At 45.6% G+C, this 27,184-nt stretch overlaps 1 protein-coding gene across 2 annotated transcripts in view; it reads left to right on the forward strand.

Moving 5' to 3' along the window:
* AHNAK2 (AHNAK nucleoprotein 2) overlaps positions 1 to 25,576 on the forward strand; it is a 79,498-nt gene extending 53,922 nt beyond the window's left edge. For both annotated transcript variants that reach the window (XM_044436655.1, XM_044436656.1), the window contains exons 5-7: positions 266 to 407; positions 2,288 to 2,469; positions 6,136 to 25,576. In XM_044436655.1, the coding sequence (XP_044292590.1) occupies positions 266 to 407; positions 2,288 to 2,469; positions 6,136 to 25,431 (19,620 nt within the window). In that variant the 3' untranslated portion in view covers positions 25,432 to 25,576. The remainder of the gene's footprint in view (positions 1 to 265; positions 408 to 2,287; positions 2,470 to 6,135) is intronic.
* The last annotated feature ends 1,608 nt before the right edge of the window (positions 25,577 to 27,184 follow it).

Here is a 27,184-nt window from a genome sequence, read left to right on the forward strand (position 1 = left end):
TTTTTAAAGGCCAGAGATCACTTTAGCACTGTGTCAAGTGTGGGCAACTTATGACATCACCAGTAGTGAGAGGGATGGGAGTTCTAGGCCAAACCATTTGAAATTCCCACCCCGATCTACATGATGTTCAGAAGTATGCATTTGAGGTGTCTGGTAGGTGATGCTTGTGATGCTATTATATGTGTTGATGTTATGACAGGAACAATTTGAAGTCTTATATACTGATAAGAAATTAGGTTTGATCATATACTTTCGGGACACCTAGGAGCCTATGGAGGTGACCTTGCAAACTGAAGTGGAATCTGGCGCAAGCGGATTTAGTGTGACTGGTGGAGGAGCTGAAGGAATATTTGTGAAACAAGTGCTCAAGGAGTCCCCAGCATCAAAGTTATTCAATCTGAGAGAAGGTATGGTATGGCCTTATGGTATATTCAATTGGTTCATTGGAAATTAACCAATTCATTTCACCAAAAGTTACTTCCAAACCTCAGAAAATATAGTCAAACATAATTATGGGATCGGATTCTGACTGGACATTGCTTTAGGACAAAACCTTTGTGATAGCACATGCCTTTCAGCCATAAAGGAAGCCTTCAGATTTCTACAGAGAAGGGCAAAAGGAGATATATATCTTATAAATGAATGATTGAAAAAAAAATATCAGTAGCTATAGGAGTCATCTACCTAAGGCACAATCTTAAGCATGTTTAAACAGAAAAAATATTCCACGGCATGTCTGGCTGAGGCATACTGGCATGTGTAGGATTTTTTCTGTCTACACATGTATAGGATTGTGTCCTTAGTCAATTTATTTGGAGCTTCTGTTCCAGAAAGGAAACCTTTAGTGGTGTTGATGTATAAATAGTCTGCTGTAGCTCAGCAGTTAGACTATAAAAGCAAATGCACACAAAAATCTTGCTCAGCAGTGCTCATACAAAATTAGGGCAGTTTCATATGACCAGATACAGCCATTCTGTACACCAGAGTGATTCCAACCCCTCTGCTGCCCCAAGCACCTGGGGATGTTTATCTGCCTGCACTTTGTTTTGTGAATGGCTGGATAACAATCCTGCACCCCTAGCTCAGAAGAGTTTTGAACAGAGCCTATGGAATGACCTACATTCAGTATACATGTTCATCAGTTAATCAGTCTGGGCTGCTTGTTATTCCATTGCAAATGGGCCAATCCACTGGGCCATTTTCAGCCATCTAGTTACAGTGTCTCAGAGAGGCATCGAAGGATGCTGGAGCAGCTTCCAGATACCTTGTCTCCTTGTTGCTCCTGTCTCCTCCCCTCTCCACCTCCCAAAATGCCCTCTGTAACTCCTTTCCAAGGTCATATTCCCAACCTTGCAGAGCAGTCCACACCAGCTTCTATGAAACAGGGGAGATAGAACAGAGCACCAGTTCCCCAGCTACAAGGTCAGACTGCTGTCTCCAACCTTGATGCTGGGAATCCAAATTATCCCATGCACCTAAACACATCACAATGCACAAGGGTCATAGGATTGTTTGTTCCAAGTAAGGGAAGCAAGCAGAAAGTGCTAGCATCTTTTGCAGCCATGGAAAGGTCTACAACTGGCTGGGGAATACTGGGAGTCACAGGACATTTTTTAGTCTCACCGTGTATAAGATTACACCTTAACATCAACATTTGGCAAAAGGTCATAAAGGTCATAAGCAATTTGCTGGTCTACCTGTGACTCAAGCCATAATAGTTACCGTATTTTTCTGTGTATAAGACAATACTTTTCCTTAAAAATATTTACCTAAAAATGAAGGGGTGTCTTATACACGGGGGGCCGAGAGGAGAACTGTGGGTGCGCTCGGGGGGGGATACTGGCACAATTATGGGCACATGGGCAGGGGGGCAGCGAGGCGGTGGGCGCGCGCGGGGCAGCAGCTTGCTCGCTTGGAGATCGGTAAGAAAAGTGAGGGGTGGCCTATACATGGGGACATCTTAGAGATGGAAAAATATGTACAGCCAGAATGAAGAAAGGATCTAGAAAACAAGGAGTTACAAACACCAGCTTTTGATGTTAGAAGTACTGTGAATGTTTCTATGAGTACATTGTGGGACCAAGTGCTGGTAACAATAAAATATCAGTTTTAATTTTGCAGTAAGCTACTTTCCACTAGATATTTTACAGCTATGATTTTGAAAGTCCCAGATGTCTTCTGAAGTGCTTCTGTGCACCTTGCAAGCCTGCCCTGAGTCCATGGACATAAAATTGGTGGATGTGTATAATATTTTGCAATTCAATCAGTTTCTCCTACCCCTTTACAGGTGATCAGCTTCTGAGTGCCACAGTCTTTTTTGACAATATCAAATATGAAGATGCACTGAAGATTCTGCAGTATTCTGAACCATACAAAGTACAGTTCAACCTTAAAAGAAAACTCACTGAGAAGGAAGAGGTGGAAAAAATACTTTCTGCAACACAGTCCAAAAAGGAAAAATGGAGCCAGGTAAGGTACAGCTGTGGCATGATCTTTTGGACTAAGATCAAAATATATCACACAGATAATGGGAAATATTAATTTGACCATCAATGTAGAAATCCCTCACATGGAAATAAAATCTCTAATGTCATATTCTTTTAAAAAGCACATTTCTAGACCTCATGGTTGTGAAAATTGGCTTTAAAGTGAAATCTTAGAAACCAAATCAGTGAACAAGCCTACTATGCCTTGTAGAGCTCCTTATCCTTATCAATGACTATCAAAACCAAAATAAATTATGCAAAATAGTAAAAATGGCAAAATGCATCATTTGAAAAATATATACTCACTTGCTTAATCTAAAGAGGTGGGTTTTCTTGGGGCAGAATTTATATTAAGTATTTATCTTCAAGGAGTGCATATGGTTCCCTTTCCCTGCCCCATGTTACATATCTCACTATGCCCAAAAGGTAGATTAAGCTGAGAGAAATGACTTGCTCAAGATCATCTAACTTGATGCACAGCTGCTGGTTTTAGAAAGATATTTTTTTCCTCAAATAATATTATTTAAATTTAGCATGCCATTTGATCTTTGGCTTTCAAGCTGGCTTACAGCTTTGTTTAACAACTATCATTCATAACAAGAAAACAAACACAGTAGCACACCACCAGGAAAAGACAGAACAGCAATACAACCAAATGCTATATACCCCCACCCAAAAATAAAAAAATAAAGACCAGAAAACTGTTTTCATCTAGTGTACACAGTTTTGCACTAGGAAAAAATAACATGAGGGAGTTCCCCACAGCAGGTGCCACTACCAAACAGAGCCTATCCCTTGAAAGCCTTGAACTTTACCTCTGAAAGCATGCCTTTCTGCATGTTTACACAGAAAAAACTCTTGCACCTCTTGGAAGCTTTACTTGGATGACCAGCCATGATATCCTTTGGCTGGTTGCATCCTGCACCAGGTACATACAGAGGAACACTCTGAGAGGAGGGCAGAGTGATGCTGAAGACCAGCCTTACCAAAAAAAGTGGCACTGCTAGACCAAGGGGCCCTGCCCAAGAAGTCCCACACAGATACCGTCCAGAGACGCTTGTAAGCTGTCCAGAGACGACAGTGATGGACAGCCTATAAATGTCCTAAATAAATAAAATACTCCTCACTGCTCCTCCTAATTATTCCCCTTCAGTCTGTGTCCACCACTCCCCACCACGCTCTTTCTTTCTCTGTCACTCTCTCCAAACTTCCTACGCTATTTCTTTCTCTCTGCTTTTTCTTTCTCCCATCCTGGTCCTTGCTCTCCCCATCCTCTCGCCCTTGACGGTGCTCCCCCTCTAACTTTTAGAAAAGGCCTAGTCCACTGCAGAAGAAGCTCCAATTGACCTTAATTTCTGCAGCATGCCTGTGGACCCGGGAGGCCATCTAGAGGATATTTCGAGAAATGAAAATGTCTGACATGAGTGCACCCTTCCCCCCAGCATAGGATATCTGAAGAGCGGACAGACAGACAACCCTGAAGAAAATTGAGAAGGGGAGAGAAAGAAGAGTGCTGGGTGGGGGGAACAAAATGTGAGTCAATGAGGAAGCAAGTGAGCACTAGTGTAGGGTGGAAGTCTATCTATCTATCTATCTATCTATCTATCTATCTATCTATCTATCTATCTATTTATCTATTATAATATTTATATGCCATCCTGTCACGAAGGCCTCAGGACGGCTTACATAAATAAATAAAAAATAATAAAACATAATACAAATGAATTTCAGATCCACCCTGGCTGCAGATTAAAACATATTAAACCAATATTAAAAGTTATTAAAGTATTGTTGGAATAAAAAGGTCTTAACCTGGTGCTGAAAAACAAATAATGATGGCACCAGGCGGACCTCTCTGGGGAGCACATTCCATAAATAAATAAATTTATTTATTTATTTAAATCATTTCTATACCATCTCATACTTAGATGTCTCGGGATGTCTTGCAAGTCTCCAAGCTGCAGGGGCCCATACATCTACCTGCTGGTCCAAACTGAGTAGTACCAGCAGGTCCCTCAAATGATGTCCTCCAAGTATTTTGGCCTACAACTCCTATCAGTCTGGCTTGCATGGCCACTGGTCAGGACTGATAGAAGTTCCAGTCCAAAACATCTAGAAAGCATCGTGTCGGGGAAGGCTATGGAAGGCCAATCTAAAACCACCCATATGCTGTTGTGTGTGATTAAGCCATCTCTTCCTCATAAACACACACAAGGAAAGGTCTTAATCTACAGCCCCAAACTGCAGTAATGCAGAACATGAGCCTCCCACTGCTCGTTGAAGACCTACAACAGGCCTGCAGCCCAATCTCAGTGCTGCCACTGCCATTTTGTTTTCTGGGAAGGAAAGGCCTCCTCCACAACTGCCCTTCTAACCTCAGAATTGAAACCATGTGCTAATGCACTGTTGCACTTCCTCATATTGGCCCAGAGCGTGCAGAGACCTCACCAGTTTACTGCTAGACTTCACCTCTACTTCACCTAGAACTACAGGAAATGGGTTGCTAGATTGGAGTGGGTAACCACTTTTGACAAGGTGAGGACCAATATCACAGAATGTGACAATGTCCTAATAAATAATGAGTAGAAGATCATGACAAAGCACATCTTCTGAGAAAGCCAAAAGCAATGGCAGAAGCCAAAGCAGTATTTAGCCATAACAGGTAGTGCTGTTTTGCACACAATACCTTTTTCAGTATCAAGATAGTTTCCCACAATAGACGCTATTGAGCACTGTGATTCAGTGCACCAAATGTTAACCTTAGATTCAGAAAACTAAACAGAAATTTCACAGAATTGCACATCCTGTAGGTTGAGAGCAAGACTCTACAAGTTTCCTTTCTAACATTACTGGAAACCATATGAGGTGAATGCTGAAGTGATTCTACATTCAGCTGATGGCCTTCTTGGCCCCTTCCAGTCTGGTTTTGTTATGTTAGAGAGAGATCAGTTTTATACAGAGTTGGAAACTTCATGCTAACTATGACCAAGTCTGGATACAATCCAATGCGTTATGTTTTGAAAATAATGTGATAAATACAGATTTCAAGTTCCCCTCAAATTTCCATTTATTTCTGAGGCAGATGGGGAACTATCATTGGTTTGCTTCTCTGTAGCTTCAATTATTTTGCAAATTAAACCATTGCTGCATATATTAAACACATGAAAAAGTAACATGTGAATCTGCACATGGCAATGTGAGAAATGAGAAAGCATTACTAAGGTTACCATTGCTTACTACACATGACAGAGGTACGTACCTTCTTCCCCTCCACCTCTTATTCCAGATTTGCATTGAAAAATAGAGCCTAGGAACATTGTGTCTGGGTTTCAGTGGGAAAAATTATTAAGGAAGATGAGATTAATTTAAATATTGGAAAAAATGATATTATGTGTATACTTGTATTCTTTGCCAGAGTTTGGTCTTTTGAATTGCTGATTCTTCCGGCTTCTTAAAGAATGTGATTTTTATGAAATGTTTACCTTCTTCCTCAAGTCTCATTTCTAATTGTTTGATTTCAGTGTCCCCACATCTGCTAGTACTTATGGTTTAAATGTTCACTGGTAAAACTACACTGAATATTTTTAATGTGGAATTTTAAATTAAAAATCTAGATCATAGCGATCATTTTGGAAATTCTCTTTCTCAGGGAAAAGAAATTCTGGAAATATCAGAGAAGACTATCTCAGAAGAAGACAAAGCAAACTTAATTGTAAAGCAAAGAGTTGGGCGACCAAAAAGAACCAAGAAGGACAGACTCTCCTGGCCAAAATTTCAGTCAATAAAAGGAAAAACTATTTTGGGACATAGGCGATCTCGAAGCACTTCAGATGCATATGAGCAAGCCATTCCAGATGTTTCTCCAACAAGCACAGACACTGAATCACAATTTCAACCAGAAGAAATGCATGTGAAGGCTAAAAAAGGAAGTCAAAAGAAATTAAAATTCCCCAGTATTGGATTCAAGATGCATAAAAATAGACAAGAAACAGAGGGAAGGATAAAATATGATGTAAAACCTCTCACAAAGTATGAAAATGACACTACCCATGAAATTCCAGAACTGATCGAAGTAGCATATGCTACTTCGTGGGATAAAGACAAAAAAGATATAAGTGAAACAAAATTAGAACATCCAGAACTTATGAAAAAATGTCCTGAAGTTGAACTGACTATTAAAAAAACCAAGAAGGAAAAATCCAAACAAACAACTACAAAACCAGAAACTACAATTGTGACCTCACAGATAGGAACATCACAAGCATTTCCAAAGATACGAAAAAAGAAACAGAAGGCATCAAAAGAAAAATTACAATTGGAAATAAAATCAGAGAATGAAAACAAAGAAAATGAAATAAAAAGTGAACTAAAAGATGTAATAACACACATAAAAGAAGACATAAATGTCACGGTACATGCAATTGATGCATCAATACCGACAACACAGGTTTCACTGGAAATGAAAGAACCACACCAAGGTATAGAGGCCCGTACAACTGAGACTGTTCAGAATGGGGGAGAATTCAAGCTGGAAGGAGTGGAAAGCAAATTCAAAATGCCAAAGTTCCAGATGCCCAAGTTTGGAATTTCACTTCCCAAAGGGAAAGGTGCTGCAGAAGGTGAAATCACTGTACCCTCCATGGAAGGAGAGCTAACTAAGCCAGAACTGAAGGACGAAGTGGCGCTGCCTTCTGTCGCTCTTGATGCAGACGGCACGGTTCCAGCAGTTGAGACTGAGGGACTAATTGTGGAAGTGGGCATGGCTGACAAGGGCACGATGAAAATGCCTGATCATAAGATGCCAACTGGGAAAGTCCCCAAACTGAAACCTCCACAAGTGGGCATCTCCCTGCCAAAGGTGGAAGCAGATGTCTCCCTGCCACAGGGAAAAATAGAAGTGCCAGAGCAGGACGTCTCCTTCAAGGCGCCGGAGGCAGAAGGCAGCATTGAGGGCACCGGAATGAAAATCCACATGCCCAAGTTCAAGATGCCCAGCATGCGGTTCTCCAAACCCGAAATCAAAGGGCCCAAGGTGGATGTTGATGTCAGTCTCCCTAAAGTGGATGCCTCTCTTCCGACAGTCGATGTCAGAATTACAAAGCCCGAACTGAAAACAGAGGACATTGCAGCTGGAGTGGGCCTCTCTGCACCTGACATTCGGGTGCCAACAGGACAGGCCCCCGTGGAATTCACAGCTCCAGAACGACATGTGGAGGGGCCGTCCACTGAGATTGCTCTGGACACAGACAAGGTGAAGCTCGAAGGCATGGACAGCAAGTTCAAGATGCCAAAGTTCCACATGCCCAAGTTTGGAGTTTCACTTCCCAAAGGGAAAGCAGCTGCAGAAGGGGAAATCACCCTACCTTCCGTGGAAGCAAGGCTCCCTAAGCCAGAACTGAAGGCTGAAGTGGTGCTGCCCTCTGTCGCCGTTGATGCAGATGGCACAGTTCCAGCAGTTGAGATTGAGGCACCAAGTGTGGAAGTTGGCGTGGCTGACAAGGGCAAGGTGAAAATGCCTGATCTTAAGATGCCGAGTGTGAAAGTCCCGGAACTGAAGACTCCTCAAGTGGGCGTCACCATGCCAAAGGTGGAAGCAGATGTCTCCATGCCAAAGGGAAAAATAGAAGTTCCAGAGGTAGACGTCTCCATCAAGGTGCCTGAGACAGAAGGCAGCATCGAGGGCGCAGGACTGAAATTCCACATGCCGAAGTTCAAGATGCCCAGCATGGGTGTCTCCAAACCCGAAATCAAAGGGCCCAAGGTGGATGTCGACCTCAGTCTCCCTAAAGTGGATGCCTCTCTTCCGGCAGTCGATGTCAGCATGACACAGCCCAAACTGAAAACAGCAGGGATCGGCCTCTCCGCACCTGACATTCAGGTGCCAACGGGACAGGCTTCCGTGGAATTAACAGCTCCAGAAGTACACGTGGAGGGTCCGTCTGCGGAGATTGCTCTGGACACAGACAAGGTGAAGCTCGAAGGCATGGACAGCAAGTTCAAGATGCCAAAGTTCCACATGCCCAAGTTTGGAATTTCACTTCCCAAAGGGAAAGCAGCTGCAGAAGGTGAAATCACCCTACCTTCTGTGGAAGCTGAGCTCCCTAAGCCAGAAATTAAGGCTGAAGTGGTGCTGCCCTCTGTCGCTGTTGATGCAGACATCCCGGTTCCAGCAGTTGAGATTGAGGCACCAAGTGTGGAAGTTGGCGTGGCTGACAAGGGCAAGGTGAAAATGCCTGATCTTAAGATGCCGAGTGTGAAAGTCCCGGAACTGAAGACTCCTCAAGTGGGCGTCACCATGCCAAAGGTGGAAGCAGATGTCTCCATGCCAAAGGGAAAAATAGAAGTTCCAGAGGGAGACATCTCCGTCAAGGTGCCTGAAGCAGAAGGCAGACCTGAGGGCACCGGAATGAAATTCCACATGCCGAAGTTCAAGATGCCCAGCATGGGTGTCTCCAAACCTGAAATCAAAGGGACCAAAGTGGACGTCGACCTCGGTCTCCCTAAAGTGGATGCCTCCCTTCGAACAGTCGATGTCAGCATAACAAAGCCTGAACTGAAAACAAGTGACCTTGAAGCCGGGATCGGCCTTTCTGCACCTGACATTCAGGTGCCAACAGGACAAGCTTCTGTAGACATAACAGCTCCGGAACTACACGTGGAGGTGCCGTCCGCTGAAATTGCTCTGGACACAGAAAAGGTGAAGCTCGAGGGCATGGACAGCAAGTTCAAGATGCCAAAACTCCACATGCCCAAGTTTGGAGTTTCACTTCCCAAAGGGAAAGCAACTGCAGAAGGTGAAATCACCCTACCCTCCGTGGAAGGTGAGCTCCCTATGCCAGAACTGAAGGCTGAAGTGGTGCTGCCCTCTGTAGCCGTTGATGCGGACATCCCGGTTCCAGCAGTTGAGATTGAGGCACCGACTGTGGAAGTTGGCGTGGCTGACAAGGGCAAGGTGAAAATGCCTGATCTTAAGATGCCAAGTGTGAAAGTCCCCAAACTGAAGACTCCTCAAGTGGGCGTCTCCCTGCCAAAGGTGGAAGCAGATGTCTCCCTGCCAAGAGGAAAAATAGAAGTGCCTGATGTGGATATCTCGGTCAAGACCCCTGAGGCAGAAAGCAGCATCGAGGGGACAAGAATGAAAGTCCACATGCCCAAGTTCAAGAAGCCCAGCATGGGGGTCTCCAAACCCGAAATCAAAGGGCCCAAGGTGGAACTCGACGTCATTCTCCCTAAAGTGGATGCCTCTCTTCCAACAGTTGATGGCAGCATAACAAAGCCCGAACTGAAAACAAGTGGCCTTGAAGCCGGGATCGGCCTTTCTGCACCTGACATTGAGGTGCCAACAGGACAGGTGTCCGTGGAGGTCTCAGCTCCAGAACTACACATGGATGTGCCATCTGCTGAGATTGCTCTGGACACAGACAAGGTGAAGCTCGAGGGCACGGATGGCAAACTCAAGATGCCAAAGCTCCACATGCCCAGGTTTGGAGTTTCACTTCCCAAAGGGAAAGCACCTGCAGAAGGTGAAATCACCCTACCTTCAGTGCAAGCTGAGCTCCCTAAGCCGGAACTTAAGGCCGGAATGGCACTGCCATCTGTCACCGTTGATGCAGACATCCCGGTCCCAGCAGTTGAGACTGAGGCACCAAGTGTGGAAGTTGGTGTGGCTGACAAGGGCAAGGTAAAAAAGCCTGATCTTAAGATGCCAAGTGTGAAAGTCCCGAAACTGAAGACGCCTCAAGTCCACATCACCATGCCAAAGGTGGAAGCAGATGTCTCCATGCCAAAAGGAAAAATAGAAGTTCCAGAGGTTGACGTCTCCGTCAAGGTGCCTGAGGCAGAAGGCAGCATCGAGGGCACCGAAATGAAAGTCCACATGCCCAAATTCAAGATGCCCAGCATGGGTTTCTCCAAACCTGAAATCAAAGGGCCCAAGGTGGATGTCGCCGTCAGTCTCCCTAAAATGGATGCCTCTCTTCCAACAGTTGATGTCAGTATTACAAAGCCCGAACTGAAAACAGGTGACCTTGCAGCTGGGATCGGCCTTTCTGCACCTGACATTCAGGTGCCAACAGGACAGGCATCCGTGGAGGTCTCAGCTCCAGAACTTCACATTGATGTGCCATCTGCTGAGATTGCTCTGGACACAGACAAGGTGAAGCTCGAGGGCATGGATGGCAAACTCAAGATGCCAAAGCTCCACATGCCCAAGTTTGGAGTTTCACTTCCCAAAGGGAAAGCAGCTGCAGAAGGTGAAATCACTCTACCTTCCTTGGAATCTGAGCTCCCTACGCCGGCACTGAAGGCTGGAATGGCACTGCCATCTGTTACCGTTGATGCAGACATCCCGCTTCCAGCAGTTGAGATTGAGGGACCGAGTTTGGAAGTTGGCATGGCTGACAAGGGCAAGGTGAAAATGCCTGATCTTAAGATGCCAAGTGTGAAAGTCCCCAAACTGAAGACACCTCAACTGGGCGTCTCCCTGCCAAAGGTTGAAACAGATGTCTCACAGTCAAAGGGAAAAATAGAAGTTCCAGATGTGGACGTCTCCATCAAGGCCCCTGGGGCAGATGGCAGCATTGAGGGAGGTGGAATGAAAATCCATATGCCCAAGTTTAAGATGCCCAGCATGGGTGTCTCCAAACCCGAAATGAAAGGCCCCAAGGTGGATGTCGCCGTCAGTCTCCCTAAAGTGGATGCCTCTCTTCGAACAGGCGATCTTAGCATTACAAAGCCCGAACTGAAAACAGACGGTATTGGCCTTTCCGCTCCGGACATTCAGGTGCCAACAGGACAAGCTTCGTTGGAATTAACAGCTCCGGAACTACACATGGAGGTGCCATCGGCTGAGATTGCTCTGGACACAGATAAGGTAAAATACAAGGGCATGGATAGCAAGTTCAAAATGCCAAAGCTCCACATGCCCAAGTTTGGAGTTTCACTTCCCAAAGGGAAAGCAGCTGCAGAAGGTGAAGTCACACTACCTTCCATGGAAGCTGTGCTCCATAAGCCGGAATTGAAGGCCGGAATGGCACTGCCATCTGTCACCTTTGATGCAGACATCCCAGTTCCAGCAGTTGAGATTGAGGCACCGAGTGTGGAAGTCGGCATGGCTGACAAGGGCAAGGTGAAAATGCCTGATCTTAAGATGCCAAGTGTGAAAGTCCCCAAGCTGAAGACTCCTCAAGTGGGCGTCTCCCTGCCAAAGGTGGAAACAGATGTCTCCCTGCCAAAAGGAAAATTAGAAGTTCCTGATGTGGACATTTCGGTCAAGATGCCTGAGGCAGAAGGCAGCATTGAGGGCACGGGAATGAAATTCCACATGCCCAAGTTCAAGATGCCCAGCATGGGTGTTTCCACACCCGAAATCAAAGGGCCCAAGGTGGAACTCGATGTCAGTCTCCCTAAAGTGGATTCCTCCATTCCGACAGTTGATGTCAGCATTACAAAGCCAGAACTGAAAACAGGTGACCTTGCAGCCGGTATCGGCCTCCCCACACCAGACATTCAGATGCCAACAGGACAGGCCTACATGGAGGACTCAGCTCCAGAAGTACACGTGCAGGGGCCGTCTGCGGAGATTGCCCTGGACACAGACAAGGTTAAGGTCGAAGGCATGGACAGCAAGTTCAAGATGCCAAAGTTCCACATGCCCAAGTTTGGAGTTTCACTTCCCAAAGGGAAAGCACCTGCAGAAGGTGAAATCACCCTACCTTCTGTGGAAGCTGAACTCCCTAAGCCAGAACTGAAGGCTGAAGTGGTGCTGCCCTCTGTCGCTGTTGATGCAGACATCCCGGTTCCAGCAGTTGAGATTGAGGGACCGAGTGTGGAAGTTGGCGTGGCTGACAAGGGCAAGGTGAAAATGCCTGATGTTAAGATGCCAAGTGTGAAAGTCCTCAAACTGAAGACTCCTCAAGTGGGCGTCACCATGCCAAAGGTGGAAGCAGATGTCTCCATGCCAAAAGGTAAAATAGAAGTTCCAGACGTAGACGTCTCCGTAAAGGTGCCTGAAGCAGAAGGCAGCATTGAGGGTACCGGAATGAAATTCCACATGCCGAAGTTCAAGATGCCCAGCATGGGTGTCTCCAAACCTGAAATCAAAGGGCCCAAGGTAGACGTTGACCTCGGTCTTCCTGAAATGGATGCCTCTCTTCCAACCGTAGATGTCAGTATTACAAAGCCCGAACTGAAAACAGGTGACCTGGCAGCTGGGATCAGCCTCTCCACACCAGACATTCAGATGCCCACAGGACATGTTTCTGTGGAATCAACAGCTCCAGAACTACACATGGATGTTTCATCTGCTGAGATTGCTCTGGACTCAGACAAGGTGAAGCTCAAGGGGATGGACAGCAAACTCAAGATGCCAAAGGTCCACGTACCCAAGTTTGGAGTTTTACTTCCCAAAGGAAAAGCAGCTGCAGAAGGGGAAGTCACCCTACCTTCTGTTGAAGGAGAGCTCCCTATGCCGGAACTGAAGGCTGAAATGGCACTGCCAACTGTCACCGTTGATGCAGACATCCCAGTTCCTGCAGTTCAGATTGAGGGACCGAGTGTGGAAGTTGGTGTGGCTGACAAGGGCAAGGTAAAAAAGCCTGATCTTAAGATGCCAAGTGTGAAAGTCCCGAAACTGAAGACTTCTCAAGTGGGCGTCACCATGCCAAAGGTGGAAGCAGATGTCTCCATGCCAAAAGGAAAAATAGAAGTGCCAGAGGTGGACGTCTCTGTCAAGGCGCGGGAGGCAGAAGGCAGCATTGATGGCACTGGAATGAAAATCCACATGCCCAAGTTTAAGATGCCCAGCATGGGTGTCTCCAAACCTGAAATCAAAGGCCCCAAGGTGGACGTCGACCTCAGCATCCCTAAAGTGGATGCCTCTCTTCGAAAAGTCGATCTCAGCATTACAAAGCCCGAACTGAAAACAGCTGGGATCGGCCTTTCCGCCCCTGACATTCAGGTGCCAACAGGACAAGCTTCGTTGGAATTAAGAGCTCCAGAAGGACACATGGAGGTGCCATCTGCTGAGATTGCTCTGGACAAAGATAAGGAAAAACTGAAGGGCATGGATGGCAAACTCAAGATGCCAAAGCTCCACATGCCCAAGTTTGGAGTTTCACTTCCCAAAGGGAAAGCAGCTGCAGAAGGTGAAGTCACACTACCTTCCATGGAAGCTGAGCTCCATAAGCCGGAACTGAAGGCCGGAATGGCACTGCCATCTGTCACCGTTGATGCAGACATCCCGCTCCCAGTAGTTGAGATTGAGGCACCGAGTGTGGAAGTCGGCATGGCTGACAAGGGCAAGGTGAAAATGCCTGATCTTAAGATGCCAAGTGTGAAAGTCCCCAAGCTGAAGACTCCTCAAGTGGGCGTCTCCCTGCCAAAGGTGGAAGCAGATGTCTCCCTGCCAAAAGGAAAAATAGAAGTTCCTGATGTGGACATTTCGGTCAAGATGCCTGAGGCAGAAGGCAGCATTGAGGGCACGGGAATGAAATTCCACATGCCCAAGTTCAAGATGCCCAGCATGGGTGTTTCCACACCCGAAATCAAAGGGCCCAAGGTGGAACTCGATGTCAGTCTCCCTAAAGTGGATGCCTCCCTTCCGACAGTTGAAGTCAGCATTACAAAGCCCGAACTGAAAAGAGGTGACCTTGCAGCCGGTATCGGCCTCACCGCACCAGACATTCAGATGCCCACAGGACAGGCCTCCGTGGAAGTCTCAGCCACAGAACTGCACGTGGAGGGGCCATCCACTGAGATTGCTCTGGACACAGACAAGGTGATGGTCGAGGGCATGGACAGCAAGTTCAAGATGCCAAAGTTCCATATGCCCAAATTTGGAGTTTCACTTCCCAAAGGGAAAGCACCTGCAGAAGGTGAAATCACCCCACATTCAGTGCAAGCTGAGCTCCCTAAGCCAGAACTGAAGGCTGAAGTGGTGCTGCCCTCTGTTGCCGTTGATGCAGACATCCCGGTTCCAGCAGTTGAGATTGAGGGACCAAGTGTGGAAGTCAGCGTGGCTGACAAGGGCAAGGTGAAAATGCCTGATCTTAAGAAGCCAAGTGTGAAAGCCCCCAAACTGAAGACGCCTCATGTCCGCGTCACCATGCCAAAGGTGGAAGCAGATGTCTCCGTGCCAAAGGGAAAAATAGAAGTTCCAGAGGTAGACGCCTCCGTCAAGGTGCCTGAAGCTGAAGGCAGCACTGAGGGCACCGGAATGAAATTCCACATGCCGAAGTTCAAGATGCCCAGCATGGGTGTCTCCAAACCTGAAATCAAAGGGCCCAAGGTGGATGTCGCCGTCAGTCTCCCTAAAGTGGATGCCTCTCTTCCAACAGTTGATGTCAGCATTACAAAGCCCGAACTGAAAGCACCCGGGATTGGCCTCTCCGCACCTGAAATTCAGGTGCCCACAGGGCAGGCCCCCATGGAAGTTTCAGCTCCAGAACTGCACATGGAGGGGCCGTCCGCTGAGATTGCTGTGGACACAGAAAAGGTGAAGCTCGAAGGCATGGACAGCAAGTTCAAGATGCCAAAGTTCCACATGCCCAAGTTTGGAGTTTCACTTCCCAAAGGGAAAGCAGCTGCAGAAGGGGAAATCACCCTACCTTCAGTGCAAGCTGAGCTCCCTAAGCCAGAAATGAAAGCTGAAATTGTGCTGCCCTCTGTAGCCGTTGATGCGGACATCCCGGTTCCAGCAGTTGAGATTGAGGGACCGAGTTTGGAAGTTGGCGTGTCTGACGAGGGCAAGGTGAAAATGCCTCATCTCAAGATGCCAAGTGTGAAAGTCCCCAAACTGAAGACTCCTCAAGTGGGCGTCACCATGCCAACGATGGAAGCAGATGTCTCCATGCCAAAGGGAAAAATAGACGTTCCAGAGGTAGACGTCTCCGTCAAGGTGCCTGAGGCAGAAGGCAGCATCGAGGGCACTGAAATGAAAGTCCACATGCCCAAGTTCAAGATGCCCAGCATGGGTTTCTCCAAACCTGAAATCAAAGGGCCCAAGGTGGATGTCGCCGTCAGTCTCCCTAAAGTGGATGCCTCTCTTCCAACAGTTGATGTCAGCATTACAAAGCCCGAACTGAAAGCACCCGGGATTGGCCTCTCCGCACCTGAAATTCAGGTGCCCACAGGGCAGGCCTCCATGGACGTTTCAGCTCCAGAACTGCACATGGAGGGGCCGTCCGCTGAGATTGCTGTGGAAACAGGCAAGGTGAAGCTCGAGGGAATGGACAGCAAGTTCAAGATGCCAAAGTTCCACATGCCCAAGTTTGGAATTTCACTTCCCAAAGGGAAAGAAGCTGCAGAGGGTGAAATCACCCTACCTCCCGTGGAAGCTGAGCTCGCTAAACTGGAACTGGAGGCTGGAATGGCAGTGCCATCTGTCGCCGTTGATGCAGACATCCCAGGTCCAGCAGTTGAAATTGAGGGACCGAGTGTGGAAGTTGGTGTGGCTGACAAGGGCAAGGTGGAAATGCCTGATCTTAAGATGCCAAGTGTGAAAGTCCCCAAGCTGAAGTCACCTCAAGTGGGCATCACACTGCCAAAGGCGGAAGCAGATTTCTCCATGCCAAAAGGAAAAATAGAAGTGCCTGATGTGGACATTTCGGTCAAGATGCCTGAGGCAGAAGGCAGTATTGAGGGTGCTGGAATGAAAATTCACATGCCCAAGTTCAAGATGCCCAGCATGGGTTTCTCCAAGTCCAAAATCAAAGGGCCCAAGGTGGACGTAGACGTCAACCTCCCCAAAGTGGATGCCACTCTTCCGGCAGTCGATGTCAGCATTGCAAAGCCCGAACTGAAAACAGGTGACCTTTCAACCGGGATTGGCCTCTCCACACCTGACGTTCAGGTGCCCACAGGACAGGCCTCCATGGAAGTTTCAGCTCCAGAACTACACATGGAGGGGCCGTCCGCTGAGATTGCTTTGGACACAGACAAGGTGAAGCTCGAAGGCATGGACAGCAAGTTCAAGATGCCAAAGTTCCATATGCCCAAGCTTGGAATTTCATTTCCCAAGGGGAAAGCAACTGCAGAAGGTGAAATCACCCTACCCGCCGTGGAAGCTGAGCTTCCTGTGCCAGAACTGAAGGCCGACGTGGCACTGCCCTCTGTCACTGTTGATGCAGACATCCCAGTTCTAGCAGTTGAGATTGACGCACCGACTGTGGAAGTTGGCGTGGCTGAAAAGGGCAAGGTGAAAATGCCTGATCTTAAGATGCCAACTGGGAAAGTCCCCAAACTGAAGGCTCCTCAAGTGGGCGTCTCCCTGCCAAAGGTGGAAGCAGATGTCTCCCTGCCAAGAGGAAAAATAGAAGTCCCAGAGGTGGACGTCTCCGTCAAGGCACCTGAGGCAGAAGGCAGCATTGACGGAGGTGGAATGAAAATCCACATGCCCAAGTTCAAGATGCCCAGCATGGGTTTCTCGAAACCCGAAATCAAAGGTCCCAAGGTGGATGTCGATTTCAACCTCCCCAAAGTGGATGCCACTCCTCCAGCAGTCGACATCAGCATTACAAAGCCCAGCCTACAAACAGGTGACCTTGCAGCTGGAATCGGCCTCTCCACACCTGACATTCAGGTGCCCACAGAACAGGCCTTCGTGGAAGTCTCAGCTCCAGAACTACATGTGGAGGGGCCGTCTGCTGAGATTTCTCTGGACACAGACAAGGTGAAGCTCGAAGGTACGGGCAGCAAGTTCAAGATGCCAAAGTTCCACATGCCCAAGTTTGGAGTTTCACTTCCCAAAGGGAAAGCAGCTGCAGAAGGTGAAATCACCCTACCCTCTGTGGAAGGTGAGCTCCTGATGCCGGAACTGAAGACTGAAGTGGCGCTGCCCTCTGTCACTTTTGACACAGATGTCCCGGTTCCAGCAGTTGGGATTGAGGGACCGAGTGTGGAAGTTGGCATGGCTGACAAGGGCAAGGTGAAAATGCCGGATCTTAAGATGCCAAGTGTGAATGTCCCCAAACTGAAGGCTCCTCAAGTGGGCGTCTCCCTGCCAAAGGTGGAAGCAGATGTCTCCATGCCAAAGGGAAAAATGGAAGGGCCAGAGGTGGATGTCTCCGTCAAGGCACCTGAGGCAGAAGGCAGTATTGAGGGTGTTGGAATGAAAATTCACATGCCCAAGTTCAAGATGCCCAGCATGGGTTTCTCCAAGTCCAAAATCAAAGGGCCCAAGGTGGACGTAGACGCCCACCTCCCCAAAGTGGATGCCACTCTTCCGACAGTCGATGTCAGCATTGCAAAGCCCGAACTGAAAACAGGTGACCTTTCAACCCGGATTGGCCTCTCCGCACCTGACATTCAGGTGCCCACAGGACAGGCCTCCATGGAAGTTTCAGCTCCAGAACTACACATGGAGGGGCCGTCCGCTGAGATTGCTGTGGACACAGACAAGGTGAAGCTCGAAGGCATGGACAGCAAGTTCAAGATGCCAAAGTTCCACATGCCCAAGTTTGGAGTTTCACTTCCCAAGGGGAAAGCAACTGCAGAAGGTGAAATCACCCTACCCTCCGTGGAAGCTGAGCTTCCTGTGCCAGAACTGAAGACCGACGTGGCACTGCCCTCTGTCACTGTTGATGCAGACATCCCAGTTCTAGCAGTTGAGATTGACGCACCGACTGTGGAAGTTGGCGTGGCTGAAAAGGGCAAGGTAAAAATGCCTGATCTTAAGATGCCAACTGGGAAAGTCCCCAAACTGAAGGCTCCTCAAGTGGGCGTCTCCCTGCCAAAGGTGGAAGCAGATGTCTCCCTGCCAAGAGGAAAAATAGAAGTCCCAGAGGTGGACGTCTCCGTCAAGGCACCTGAGGCAGAAGGCAGCATTGACGGAGGTGGAATGAAAATCCACATGCCCAAGTTCAAGATGCCCAGCATGGGTTTCTCGAAAGCCGAAATCAAAGGTCCCAAGGTGGATGTCGACCTCAACCTCCCCAAAGTGGATGCCACTCCTCCAGCAGTCGATGTCAGCATTACAAAGCCCAGCCTAAAAACAGGTGACTTTGCAGCTGGAATCGGCCTCTCCACACCTGACATTCAGGTGCCCACAGAACAGGCCTTCGTGGAAGTCTCAGCTCCAGAACTATACATAGAGGGGCCATCTGCTGACATTGCTCTGGACGCAGACAAGGTGAAGCTTGAAGGCATGGACAGCAAGTTCAAGATGCCAAAGTTCCACATGCCCAAGTTTGGAGTTTCACTTCCCAAGGGGAAAGCAGCTGCAGAAGGTGAAATCACCCTACCCTCTGTGGAAGGTGAGCTCCCTAAGCCAGAACTGAAGGCTGAAGTGGTGCTGCCCTCTGTCACTGTTGATGCAGACGGCACGGTTCCAGCAGTTGAGATTGAGGGACCGAGTGTGGAAGTTGGCGTGGCTGAAAAGGGCAAGGTGAAAATGCCTGATCTTAAGATGCCAAGTGTGAAAGTCCCGGAACTGAAGACTCCTCAAGTGGGCGTCACCATGCCAAAGGTGGAAGCAGATGTCTCCATGCCAAAAGGAAAAATAGAAGTGCCAGAGGTGGACGCCTCCGTCAAGGTGCCTGAGGCAGAAGGCAGCATTGAGGGATCTGGAATGAAAATCCACATGCCCAAGTTCAAGATGCCCAGCATGGGTTTCTCTAAGTCCAAAATCAAAGGGCCCAAGGTGGACATAGACGCCCACCTCCCCAAAGTGGATGCCACTCTTCCGGCAGTCGATGTCAGCATTACAAAGCCTGAACTGAAAACTGGTGACCTTTCAGCCGGGATTGGCCTCTCCGCACCTGACATTCAGGTGCCAACAGGACAGGCCTCCGGGGAAGTCTCAGCTCCAGAACTACACGTGGAGGGGCTGTCTGCTGAGATTTCTCTGGACACAGACAAGGTGAAGCTCGAGGGAATGGACAGCAAGTTCAAGATGCCAAAGTTCCATATGCCCAAGCTTGGAATTTCACTTCCCAAAGGGAAAGCAGCTGCAGAAGGTGAAATCACCCTACCCTCCGTGGAAGGTGAGCTCCCTATGCCAGAACTGAAGGCTGAAGTGGTGCTGCCCTCTGTCGCTGTTGATGCAGACATCCGGGTTCCAGCAGTTGAGATTGAGGGACCGAGTGTGGAAGTTGGCGTGGCTGAAAAGGGCAAGGTGAAAATGCCTGATCTTAAGATGCCAACTGGGAAAGTCCCCAAACTGAAGGCTCCTCAAGTGGGCGTCTCCCTGCCAAAGGTGGAAGCAGATGTCTCCATGCCAAAGGGAAAAATAGAAGTCCCAGAGGTGGACGTCTCCATCAAGGCACCTGAGACAGAAGGCAGTATCGATGGCACCGGAATGAAAATCCACATGTCCAAGTTCAAGATGCCCAGCATGGGATTCTCCAAACCCGAAATCAAAGGACCCAAAGTGGATGTTGACGTCCACCTCCCCAAAGTGGATGCCACTCTTCCGGCAGTCGATGTCAGCATTGCAAAGCCCGAACTGAAAACAGGTGACCTTTCAACCGGGATTGGCCTCTCCGCACCTGACATTCAGGTGCCCACAGGACAGGCCTCCGTGGAAGTCTCAGCTCCAGAACTACATGTGGAGGGGCCTTCTGCTGAGATTTCTCTGGACACAGACAAGGTGAAGCTCGAAGGCATGGACAGCAAGTTCAAGATGCCTAAGTTCCACATGCCCAAATTTGGAGTTTCCCTTCCCAAAGGGAAAGCAGCTGCAGAAAGCGAGATCACTATTACCTCCATGGATGGTGAGCTCTCCACGCCAGAACTGAAGGCCGAAGTGGCGCTGCCCTCTGTTGCCATTGATGCTGATATTAAGGGGGACCCTTCTGTTGTTGACAGTGAATCATCAGTGTGGAAGATCTCTATGCCCTCGTTTAAGAAATCTAAGATGTCTAAAGGTGATATTAAAACACCAAAGCTGGACATTGGCCTCCCAATCATGGATGCTGAAGTTTGTAAAGCAGAGATAGATTTGCCGTGCTCTGATGATGCTGATGATGGTGGTGATTTGGATGTGCACTGGGGAGATGGTTCTTTATCTTCACAAAATCTGGCTAAGAAGAAAGGTAGTAAGTTTAAAATGCCTAAATTTAACATACCATCTTTTGGCAAGTCCAGCTCTTACAAGACTGGTATTATGACTGAACCACCTGATTTGTTGGTTTCTCCTGCTGGAATTGATGGTGATGTAGTTTTGTCTGGAATTGGAACTATTAGTCCACCCGTGGAAATTGATAGTCAGTCATCTGCTTGTGGAGCAGGAGACCTATCCCAAGGAATTATTCCTGAAAGCACCATGGATGTTCCTGAATCTCATGGTCGTTTAGGGGGGATAAGTGTTACCTTGCCTAGATTTCATCTTCCTAATCTGGGTTTTTCAAAGGTGGAGGTAACTCCTAAAATTGATGTCAGTGAAAATATAGCAGATAAGGATGTCACTCTTACCAGTTATCATATGACTTCTCAAGAATCAGAACAGGAACTTGGAGATGAAGTTGTAAATTTGCCAGAAGTGGAAAGTAAATCTGAAATGACTATCCATGGTCCAAATATAGAAGCTGAAGGCATGTCAGCTGATATTGTTTCCAGTGCAGCTGAAATTAGTGTTGATGGTTCAAAGGGGAAGAGTAAAATGCCAAGATTTCAAATGCCAAAGTTTGGATCATCACGAGTTAAAGTGCCAGAGAGTAAAATTAGTGTACGCCAAGTTGCAACTGACATTCCTGACATAGATACTGATGTGCAAGTTTTGGATATCAAAAAATCTGAAATTCTTGATGTAGAGGCAGATGTTTCAGGCCTAAAAATGGAAATTACATCAGTTAAGGGCCCTCAAATCCTAAGGGCTGATACTAAAACATCACAGATAGATGTTGTCTTTCCTTCAGTACCAGAATCAAGGATTGATATCCAGGGACCAGATTTAGATAGCAAAGATATAATACGTGAAAGTGATGAAAAGGATACTCTAGAAAAAGAAAGTAAATTTAGGATGCCAAAATTCAAGCTACCATCATTCAGCTGGTCTCCGAAAAAAGAAGCAAGTGTTTCCACTGATACTGATGTGAACTTTGAAGAACCCTCAGTTTCACTTTCAACAAGTGAAATAGAATCTGAATTAACACTCACTGTAGAGGATGTTGAAGGCCAAACAGAAGAATTGGAGGTTCATATGTCTATTGATAAAGATAGTGAGAGAACCAGAAGGCCTCAGTTTAGCATGCCTAAAATATCCCTTCCAAAAATGAAAGGCCATAAAGCTGACATTTCAATGTCACAAGTGGACACTGACATGGCCATGTCTACCTCTGAGGAAGCAGGGGACATTTCACCACAAATATCAGAAAAAGACATCAGTAGTGGTGATGCTAGAAGAGGCATTAAAATGCCCAAAGTTAAACTTCCAAGTGTAGAGCTTTCCAAACCAGAAATTAAAGCTCCCAAAGTGGACATGGAATCCAGCTTAACTAAAAGTGATACCAAAGTTCCTACACTTGATGACAGTTTTTCAAAAGCAGAATTAAAAATAACTGATGTTGCTGATGAGATTAATAAATCCACAGGAGAAATTAAGGTCCCTACAGTGAAAGGCCTAGAAATAAAAGTGGAAGGACCATCCACTGAAGTATCTGTAGATGGATCAGAGATTAAAACTGAATGTGTAGATGGAAAGATAAAAAGGCCAAAATTCCAAATGCCTAAATTTGGAATTTCATTTTCTAAGGGTAAAGTTCCGGACACTGATGTTAATTTACCATCTGAGGACACTGATACTGCCCAGCTGAAAACTACCACAGATATTGCCGATATTGCTGTGGAAGCTCCAACATTTGAAGCAGAGTATGATATTGTTGATACAGAAAAAACTATTGTGGAAGGGAAAATTAAGATGCCCCAGATTCCTAGTGCTGACATCAAGACTCCAGCACTGGACCTAAAATTCCCTTCAGTTGGCTTTTCTGTGACACAGCCACAGCAAGAGACTCAAGAGTCAGATGCTAAAGCTGAAGAAGCAAAATTAGAGAAAACAATGAAGAGTGGAAGTTTAGATTCAGAAGAGAAGGAAAGCCATTTCAAAATGCCAAAATTCAAATTGCCATCATTTAATTGGTCCCCTAAAAAAGAAGCAAGCCTTAAAACCAATATAAAAGAACCTCTGGAGGAACCTAATCTAAATATATTGTTGGATGATACTGATATCGAAGCAAAAGTGATTCTACCAGAAGATCAAGAAATCCACATGGAACAAGATATCGAAACATCCACAAAAAAGGGGCAGGTGAAAAGGCCTCATTTTACTATGCCCAAAATTTCCCTTTCTCGGACAAAACTTCCAAAATCACAAGGCAGCCTTCCTAAAGTAGAGGCTGATATTACCATGGAAAGAGATGGAGCTTTGGTACAAATACCGGACATAGAAAGTAGTTTTACCACAAGAAAAGAAGATGAAACTGAAATAAGCATTAAAATGTCAAAGGGCATATCAAAAGTAGAAGTCAAATCTCCCCAAATAGATACAAATGTTAACTTACCAAAACCTGATATTAAGGTGCCCATAATCAGTAGTTCATTTGAGCAGAAGAGTTCAGAAAAAGAATTTGAAGATGAAATTGATATGGATAATGCAAGTACAAAAAAGGATGGCATGGAGGGAAAGATTAGAATGCCAAAACTCCAAATGCCAAAGTTTGAAATTTCAGTTTCTGAATGGAAATTGCCAGAGAGTGGCATCACTCTACCAAAAATGGAAGCTGAAGTTTCCCAGCTACAAGTGACAACAGAAATAGAGAGACTTGATGGAGAAGCCCCAACCTCAGAAGCTGAAAGCATTAATGCAGAAATGAAGGTTTCAACTGAAAAAAATAAAATGACACAAGCGCCTGGAGTCGAAATTGAAGTACCTGGCATGTCTGTTTGCAGCACTGATGAGAAGGATATAAAAGTACAAGGAGAACACAAAACAATGTCTGGAGAAATTCAGACCGAGGAGTCTCAGGGTTGGTTTAAAATGCCAAAGTTCAGGATGCCTTCATTTGGTCGATCATCCTCAAAAGGGAAAAAAGGTGATGCTGAAGTTGAAAGCAGCACTGGAAAAGCTCCTGTCGCAGAAGGAGAAAGTGAAACAAAAGGTCTTGAAACTGTAATCCAGTCTTCCCATGTAGATATAGGATCACATTTTGAAAAGGATGTTTTAGAAGGCAAAGTCATGTTTCCTCAAGAAGAGATTACAGAAGGTGGCATATCAGTACTGAAAGAAAAGGTATCTGGCTTAGGTATATTAGAGAGTGAAGGCCGTCTTTCAGAAGCCCCAGGAAAAGCAGACAGTAAATTAAGTGCCCTGGGGTTTAAAACATATGCTGACGTAGTCAAACATGGTGCTGAAGGAGAGAGTTTACAAATGCATACACCCATTTTATCTGTCCCTACATCAGAAAACAATGTACCAAAAATGGATGTTAATATCACTCTCCCTAAATGTGAGGTGACACTTCAAGGACACAAAGCCAAATTAGACAGCATAACAGTGGTTGAGGCATCATCAACTGAAATGACTGTGGACAAAACAGAGAAGAAAATTGATGCTGATGTTGGTGAAGCACAGGCAGTTATGCAAGACTCCGATACAGTAGCAAAAACTGAAAAAACAGAGAAACAACTGAAATTACAAAGAAAGGATACCCAAGGAAAAGAAAGCATATTCAAAATGCCAAAGTTTGGCATGCCTTCGTTTGGGTGGTCCACCACAAAGAGCACTGGCAATGTTGCTGATGTGATATCTGGGCTGGAAGAGTCTGATGTTGTCCCTTCAGAAGTTAAAATGGATGATTCAGTTGCTGATGAAGACTTTGAAATAATAGACTTCCCATCCGAAGGCTTTGAAAAAGATGCATCCACCGAAAGTGAAATGAAGGCAGAAGAGAGAGATGGCTCAAGTAAAACGAAAGCATCCAAATTCAAGATGCCAAAGTTTGGCAGTCTACATAGCAAATCACGGGGTTCAGACATCCATGCTGATGCACCAAAGATAGAGACTGAGGTGTCAATATCAAAAACTGAAGGAGAGAGATTCAAAACCGAAGCTCTTCAAAAAGCAGAAGGGTCTGTTGATGTAAAGAGTCTAACATTAGATTTTACAGGAAAACCAGTAGACCTCATGGACAAACAGTTTGAGGATTCAGAACTACGTTTTCAAATTCCCAAATTTAAAATGCCCAAATTCACACATAGCACATCTGAAGCTGAAGGACAACTTGTGATTTCAGAAGGAGCAACAGATATGAAATGTGCTGCTACTGATCCTGATGGTGCACCTCAATCAGAATTCAGAACTACATTCCTTGAAGAGAAAGCAGAAGATTCAGGTTATAATATCCAGAAATCTAAAGTCAGGATTACAACACTATCTGAACCTGCCATTCAAAGAGCACAAATGGACTCTGGAGACTCTTCTTTTATAGAGAAAACAGTACACATACCGAGGCCAGTGGAATTCAGCACTGCATTTCCTGCAGGTAACATAGACGCCATGGATGGTAAAATCCAGAAGTCAATAGCTAAAATTACAACACTGACTGAACCAGACATTCAGACAACACAATTTGAGATTAAACTCCCATCAGTTGATTCATTTGTTCCAAGTACACCAATGCATGCTCAACAACAATACCTTGAGCATAAAGAAGTAAAGATACAAGGTAAATCCTCATTTGGATATGATGATGCTGCAGTTCAGGAGTCTTTCTCCACCGAGATAGTAAGAGAATCTGAGATTCCTCCTTCAGAAGTAAAAAGTGCCACCTATGGGTTTTCCCTTCTCAAAGTGAAAATACAGGAATCTCATGTGAATTTAGATATACCAGTTAAACTATCTTCTACAGAATATATGAGTGAAACATTTGAAAGTAAAGATCACCAATCATCAGATGAAAGCCCCAAAAAAAGCAATAGAAAAGACTGGTTTTACAAAATTAACATTATCTGACAAAGGCGAAGAACTAATTGTCACTGAAGGAGCTTCTTCCACTACTACACTGACAAAGCTAAAAGCATTTACAGTGGAAGTGGAATCTTCCAGTGACTTTGCAGAGAGTCATTCAGATACACAGCCAAGAGAGACGTCTGAATCTGCTGAAGAAGTAACAGAAGAAACTAAACTAGCAGCTCCTGAAGAAGAGCCAACAGATCAGAAAGGAAAATCTGATAGCAAGAAATCTTCTGGCAGGTTTAAATTTTGGTTTCCAAATATTGGGTTTTCTTCCTCTGTTGATGACACATCCTCAGATTCCAAGCCTGAAGCTCAAAAATCATTTCCAGAAGAAAGTCAGCCTGATGACCCATCCACATCAGACAGTGACTCTGCCAAACAAACTGAAAAAACTGGATGGTTCAGATTTCCCAAGTTAGGTTTTTCATCACCAACAAAAAAGAGCACAGAAGTTGTCAAAGAAGAGAAAGATACAAAAGAAAGTACATCTCTGGATGAGGAGAGTCCAACTGAAAAATCAGAAACTTTTTTTGATGCACAAGAAACTTTACCACCTAAAGAGGTGATTCCAGAGAAAGAAGAAAGTGAAACACCAGGGACCACACTATTTGCACCCATCGTTTCCTCAGCTGCAAGAACTGAATTGATACTGCTAGAAAAAGGAAAAGTTCCATCACAAAGCTTTCCAGAACAGGCATCAAAATGAGATAGTTTCTTTACCTGTAAATTCAAATACATGCTAAAATGTGATGGAGAAAAATGCTTCTTTAAAATTCAGAAAACACATTGCCTTCTTTCCAGCCAAAGTAAAGAGTGTATTTCACAAAAATTATCTAAGAAATATTTTATATTCCAATAGTGTTTACAAGAATATTGAAATGTAGAAAAACAGCTCCTAACAAAGACATTTGCTGTGTGGGAGATGTTCATAAAGAAAGACAGACAATACTACTGATGAATGGTATCCATACTTCCAATCAAACTAACAAAGATCCTTTCTACTAATTTTCACTGAAGTGTTCTTTCTTCAAACCAATTTAAAAGAAAAAAACAGATCAAGGAACATTAACATGTTCATGTGAAAATCACAGTGATGATTTTGTTCTAGATTATTTGCAAAAGTAGTAGGAAGCTAGTGCTGGAACAATTAGAAGCATTTCCTTTTCTAGATTTTATTTTTTTAACTGTATTTCTGCTGCTATCTTATGAAAAATATATATTTTCATTACCTTAGAATGAACAGTATATTCCAAGATCATTCTGAAACATAGACCAAATTGAAAAACACTTTAATGATATATTACTTATTCTTCCTATTGCAGTCTAAGCTACAACTCAGTTTGGCTGAAGTGTCGAAAGCTGAAGCAATTACATATCCATGCTAAACATTTGCAGTGACATGCCTTTCTATAACTGCCCTAGAACGGTAATATCATAAGGCCATATTTTGCACTGTGCTGGAAGAGTTGTTAATACAACTCATCCCACGTCCTTATGTGCCCAAACAACATATTTGAAAGTTGCTTCTGAAATTTCTTTTTATTGTCAAAGCTCTTAACACCAGTATCTTAAGATCTGTATTGCAGTTTTGTGTGTTGTATGCGTGTATCTGGGTGGGTGGGTGGGGGTACAAATAATCTGTGTATACAGTAATCATAAAAAAGTATGGCCTACATTCACACCCATTCACGCAAGTTGGAGTGTATGCATCTTCTGCGAAGTGTAAGAACCAGCTTGAGTAATGCCACTG

This window comes from Varanus komodoensis, unplaced genomic scaffold (genome assembly GCF_004798865.1).
Source record: "Varanus komodoensis strain SLA01 unplaced genomic scaffold, ASM479886v1 scaffold3, whole genome shotgun sequence".
Lineage (NCBI taxonomy): Eukaryota > Metazoa > Chordata > Lepidosauria > Squamata > Varanidae > Varanus > Varanus komodoensis.